This window comes from Tupaia chinensis, unplaced genomic scaffold, assembly GCF_000334495.1.
Source record: "Tupaia chinensis unplaced genomic scaffold, TupChi_1.0 Scaffold000275_1, whole genome shotgun sequence".
Lineage (NCBI taxonomy): Eukaryota > Metazoa > Chordata > Mammalia > Scandentia > Tupaiidae > Tupaia > Tupaia belangeri.
This window is the reverse complement of record NW_006159757.1, coordinates 6,342,226-6,348,789: the sequence shown is the minus strand read 5'-3', so window position 1 is coordinate 6,348,789 and position 6,564 is coordinate 6,342,226. Positions and strand designations below refer to the sequence as shown.

The 6,564-nt window shown below is 37.1% G+C and overlaps 1 protein-coding gene across 2 annotated transcripts in view; it reads left to right on the top strand.

Moving 5' to 3' along the window:
* ATP5F1C (ATP synthase F1 subunit gamma) overlaps window positions 1–6,564 on the top strand; it is a 26,530-nt gene that overhangs the window by 4,486 nt on the left and 15,480 nt on the right. For both annotated transcript variants that reach the window (XM_014588410.2, XM_006150039.3), the window contains exon 2: window positions 6,079–6,113. In XM_014588410.2, coding sequence (XP_014443896.1) covers window positions 6,079–6,113 — 35 coding nt within the window. The remainder of the gene's footprint in view (window positions 1–6,078; window positions 6,114–6,564) is intronic.

Genomic DNA, 6,564 nt, shown 5'->3' with positions numbered 1-6,564 from the left:
AAATGCCAGAATTAAACTATGTAAGTCAGGAGTCTTTTTTCATTAACTGTTGGTTATGACCTTCCAGATTTATTTTTATGTACATAAAGACATACCACAATGAGGTCATAAAACATTCATCATTTTTTTAAATAACTATTTAATATTTCACTTTATTTGTTTGTTTGTTTTAATTTTGACCAGAGTGGGACAGAGAGAGAAAGTGAGAAAGCAAGCCACCAGGTCCAAGACTCAAACCACGGTTGGCCATATGGGAGTCCTGTGCCCTTAACTACCAAGCCACCTGCCAACCCCAACAAGTATCATTTTTAAAAGAATTACCTTATTTAACAATTTATTTATTTATTTATCTTAATTTGGTGAGAGAGGGACAGAGTGAGAGAGAAAGTGAGAAAGCAAGCCACCAGGTCCAGGTCCCGAACTGTGGTTGGCCATGTGGGAGTCCAGCGCCCTAAACCATCATGCCACTTGCCGGCCCCACATTCATCGTTTTATAACCTATAATTGATAGACTTTTTTTTTAAGAGGTTTTTGCTATAGGGCACATGCGCTTGCCAGAAAGACAGACAGACAAGAGACAGAGAGACAGAAAGCAAGAAATCACCCCCCAGGGGGGATGGCCATACAGCAATCCCTTGTCCTTCGTTCTCCTCTCAGGATCTTGGGCATGCACACACACGCCCGGCATGAGTTTAAGCCACCGCGTCCAGGACTCAAACTATGGTCGACTACATGGGAGTCCAGCAACATAGCCATTATGACAACTGTTGGTCCTGACTTTAAAATATATATATATATATATACACACACACACACACACACACACACACACACACACATAGAGAGAGAGTAGATTTATAGAAAAATTGAGCATTTAGTACAGAGAGCTCAATATGACCATCTAGCACTGTGGACAGTTTTCCTTAGTAGTAACATCACGCATTAAAGTGGTATATGTGCTACAATACATGAACCAGTATTGATAAAATCATTATTAAATAGAGTCCCTAGTTTCATTAAAAGTCTCTTTCTTATTATATAGTTATAAGTATTTTGACAAATATGTAATGGCATGTACCTACTATTGCAGTATCATAGAGAATAGTCTCACTGCCTTGAAAGTCCTTCCTCCACTTTGCCCAGAAATTCTGGTAACCACTGATCTTGTTACTGTCTCTTAGTGGCATGTCATCTAATTAGAATCATACAGTAATAACGTTTTCATACTGCCTTCTTTCTCTTCGCAGTATTCATTTGGGGTTTCTCCATGTCTTTTTTAATGACTCAAGTTCATTTGTTTTTATTGCCAGATAATAGTTCATTGTACAAATGCACCAGAGTTAGTTTATGCTTGCATTCTCATATTGAAAGACGCCTTGGTTGCTTCCAGTTCTTGGTGATCATGAATAAAGAAAGCTGCTACAAACATTCGTTTCGCAAGTTTTATGTAGACTTAAGATTTCAGATCAGTTAGGTAAATACCTAACAGTGCTTTCTGTGTAATATATTGAGACTACGTTTAGCTTTGTAAAATCTACTGAAGTATGTTCCTAAGTGACTATACATTTTTGCATTTCTACCAGCAATTGTTTTTGTTTTTGTTTTTTGTACTTTAAGACGTTTATATGGGATACAAGTCCTTTATGAGAAATGTGTTTTGGGGACCAATGTCTATGTCGCTGAACTCCCATGTAGTCGACCATGGTTCGAGTCCCAGACCCGATGGCTTAAACTCAAACCGGGTGCGTGTGCGTGCCCAAGATCCTGAGAGGAAAATGGAGAAGAAGGTATTGCGGCATGGCCATCCCCTCGGGGGGTGATTCCTCACTTTCTATCTCTCTGTCTCTCTCTGTCTTTCTGGCAAGCGTACACGCCCTATAGCAAAAACCTCTCAAAAAAAAAAGAAAGAAAGAAAGAAAAGAAAGAAATGTATTTTGTATTTACTTTCACCCAATCTGCAGCTTGTCTTTTTTTTCTCTTTACAGCATTTTTCACAGTACAGACATTCTCAATTTCAATAAAGACAGCTTATCAGTTTTTCCTGTCATGGGTCATGTTTTTGGCAATGTATTTCAACTCATTGCAAGGCCCAATGCAGCTAGATTTTTTTCTTATAGTACCTTTCAAAAGTTTGATAGTATCACATTTTACATTTATGGCTATGATTCATTCCAAGTTAATTTTTATGAAAGGTATAGGGCAATTGATTATCTAGATTAATATTTTTGAATATGGATGTCCTGTTTTCTAGAACCATTAGTTGGAAAAATTATCTTTTCTTGACTGAATTTTTCTCACTCCTCTGTCAAAAATCAGTTAACTAGGGTCAGTAGTGTTGTGAAAGTGAAGGTGGCTGGGTCCCACATGTCCAGTTGCACAGTTCTAGTCCCAAATCCAGAGGTTTGAAAACCACTTGGGCACACATGCCCAAAATCCCAAGAAGAGAATGGAGGAGGAGAGACTGAGATGTGGCCATCCCCCATGGTGTTTTCTCACTTTTTCTCTCTCTGGTGAGCGCATCCATCCTGTAGCAAAACTGGAATAAAAAAAGAAAGAAAAGAAAAAAGAAATTAGTTCACTGTATTTGTGTGGGTCTGTTTCCGGGCCGTATTCTGTTTTACAGATCTGCCTGTTCATTCCTTTCGCCAATGCCATGCTGTATTGGTTACTGTAACTCTACAGTAAATCTTGAAGTTAGATGGTGTTAGTCTTCCAACTTTGTTCTTCAGTGTTGTTTGCCTTATCCTATAAATTTTAAAATCAGTTTATCAATGTTGACGAAACAATATATTGGCTTTATTTTTAACAGTTATTTTATTTCTTCCATGACCTAGAGAGAAATAGCACTCCCAACAGATTCCTGATACTGTACTCACCCCCAGCTTCAGCCAACCTCAGGTTATGGGCAGCATTCCCAGCCTGCTTATGGGGGTCTCCAAGTGTGAAGCTGGAATCTTTTCATGCGGGTCAGCCCCTCCAAGTGTTGTTTTTCCACCATGTGCTCAGGCCCAACTTGCTGAAGTTTTCATCAGAGTTATGTTGAATCTATAAGGCAAATTAGAAAAACGTGACATCTTTACAATATCAAGTTTCATCCACATATATGGGATCTTTCTCCATTTATTTAGATAGTTGAATCTTTTATCAAAGCTCTGTAAGCTTCCATATATAGATTTTGTATTTATACCTCTTTTAGTACTTCCTTTTTCCTTGTATCATAAGCATAAACTTTAACTATTTTTAAGTATATAGTTCTATGGCCCTTTTTAAAAAAAATAATTGTTTTACTTAACTTTATTACTATTATTTTCCAGTTTGATCAGAGAGAGACAGAGAAAGAGAGAGAAGGGGAAACTGAGAAAGCAAGCCATCAGGTCCGGGACTCGAAGCACAGTCATCCATGTGGAAGTCCAGTGCCTTAACCACCACACCACCTGCTGGCCCCTTTATGGCACATTTTTTTTGGAGAGACAGAGAGATTCTTGCTATAGGGTGCATGTGCTTGCCAGAGAGACAGAGAAAGACAGAGAGATAGAAAGTGAGAAATCACACACACACACACACACACACACACACACACACCGGCAGAATGGCCACGCTGTAGTTCTTTCTCCTTCAGTCACCTCTTGGGATTTGGGGCACACACATATACGCACTCTGTGAGTTTCAAACTGCTGGGTCTGGGACTCAAACACATGGTCAACCACGTGGGAGTTAGAGATGTAACCATTATGCCACCCCCTGGTTCTCTATAGTACTTTTCTAACTTCAGATTTCAATTGTTCATACTTGGCATATAGGAAAAGAACTAACTTTATGTTCTCCGTCTTTGCTGTAATTTCTCATTGGTTCCAGGAGGTTTTTTCGCTGATTCTGTAGCATTTTCTACATGGACAATCATGTCACCTGTAACAAAGACTGTTTTATGTATTCTCTCTCAATTTGTATATCTTTTACTTTCTTTGCTTGACTTACCACCACAGCTGAGATTTCTTGTATAACATTAAATTAAATAAGAGTGGTGAGAGTAAACATCTGTGTCTCATTCTTAATCTTTCAGGGGAAACTTAACTTTAGGTTTTTATGTAGATGTCCTTTATCAGGTGAGGAAGTTCTCTATTTCTAGTTTTTGACAAGAGGCTTTATCGTGAATGTGTGTTAGATTTTTCAGATGCTTTTTCTGCATCTATTGATTGTATCATTTTTCTTCTTTAGCCAGTTGTGAGAGATTATACTATTTAACTTTTGGATATTGGGCCAGCCTTGTTTATACCTAAAATAAATCCCATTTGGTCATGTTGTATAATTCTTTTCACACATTGTTGGATTTTCTTCTTTAATACATTGTTGAATTAAATTTGTTAATATATTCTTGAGGACTTTTTTTTTTTGCATCTATGCTTATGATAAGTATTAGGGTCTCATTTTCATTACTTATAATGTTCTTACCTGGTTTGGGTATTGGCTTAATGCTGGGTTCATAGCATTAGAAAGTATATCTTCTACTTCTGATTTACCTGCCTCCCCCCCCATCATCTATTGCATTTACTGATAATTTTCAAAGCTGTATCTCAGCATGTAAAAACCTCTTGTTTCCTGGTCCCATTGGATATTTCCACCTAGTGACTTTTTTTTTTTTTTAATCTATGTCCTATTCAAAATTTATTATCTCCAGGGAGATCATCCCACTCGGTTTTTCTGTCTTGGTTATGGATGGTTCCATTCACACAGGGCATTTAATTCAAAAGCTTGGGTCATTTAGGTGTTTTTATTTTCAACTAACAATTTGCTCTCAAATCTAGTTTCTTATTTTTTTGCCAACATCTTAGTTCACGTTCTTCTGTCTCTTGTCTGGAAGTTGCAGCAAGCAGCCTCTGTCTCTGTGTCATCAATGTCCATCAGTATCACAGCAATGTCCATCATTATCCCAACCTTGGACCAGCAGGTAGTATGGTGGTTAAAGCAGCTGGATCCCACATGGCTGGCTGCACAGTTAGAATCCCAGTCTAAGCTACTTTGAAAAACCCACCAGACACACCAATCTTGTCAGCACATGTCCATGTGTGTTCACAACCCTGAAGAGAGATTTGGAAGAGAAGAAATTTGATATAACCATCTCCCATGAGGAGTGCTTTCTGACTTCCTCCCTCCCTCCTAGCCCCCCCGAAATGCATGTACTCTCTGGCAGATTAAAAAAAAATCAGAACCTCATTTATACCTATCACTGCCAGCTGAAATACTTTACTGAAAAAAAACTAAACTGATTTGTGGGGTTATAAAATTTTGAAGATAATATTTAAACCCAACCTGTTGTCTTCTACTGTTTCTTATTGTCATTTGAACATGGCATCCTCTTTCAAAGTCTAATCATTTTGACTTTTGTGTATTAGCACTTCAATTTTTAAAGGCAAGAGATATACTTAATTAAATTTTTATAAATTTAAGCCTTCATGAATCTTGTTTAAAAGGTAATAAAATGCTTCTTGTAGTTGGGGACTTTGTCTTACTAGTACGTGAAATGTAGGAGCTGCTTAGTAAATGTTTATTAAACTGAATTGAAAAAGTTAAGGATTGGTTTAAATAAACTATTTTCACACATGTGGTTCTGTTAGACTATATAATATAACTGTTATTTTAGAAGATTTTTCTATAGGCTGAGGAAGTCATCTATTACTTTTTAGTGGTGACTGACCTTGATTATAGTTGAACAGCCTAAGAAAAGGAAACACTGTTGGAAATAATGCAGGCAAAGATACTGAGATGGGAGGAACGCTTGTGGGAATACTATTGTGAGTTCCGTGGAAGGTTGGCTTTAAGAGCTAGGTCAAAGAAATGAAGCCTTTGATGCAGGACTTAGTATCAATATTAAGAAATTTAAGTGTATAATTGTTTATTCATACACATGCAGAGTTCTACATTTGATATTTTGCTTCTTTATGGGATTAAGAATGTGTGTTATAGATATATTAGCTCTGAAAGTTGTTTTGTTTGTTTGTTTTTTTCTTTTTGGAGGTTTTTTTTGTATAATGTATCTATTTTTCAAAAATACTGAACTCTTTTTCAAACTTTCATTCTCAGGATCCAAGTCCGAAATATGGCAACTTTGAAAGATAGTAAGTATGTTATTTGTCTCAGTATGTGAATTAAGAAAAACTAAATTGTGGCAAATAAAAATTCTTTCAAAATTATACTGGTTTAATCCATTTTATTTTTAGTCAAAATTGAAAAAAATTAATCTGTACTTTATGTATGGTACATTGGACCTGTTTTGAGAAAAGCCAGCATGAGAAAGGTCAATTCTAATTCTGTTATCTATAGAATAATAACGATGTAAATAGGGGGAAAAATTACACTATTTGCACGTATACATAAAAATACAGGGCCAGCTCGTAACCTAGTGGTTAAAGGAGCTAGCTCCTACATAGTGAATTGTAGTTTGAATCCCAGTGCTGATGGGATTCACCACACACCAGGTGCATGGATGCTCAAAATCCCAACAGGATGGAGAAGTGCAGAAGGGATTGTGGCATGACCATACCTCCCTGGGGAGTGCTTTCCTCTCCC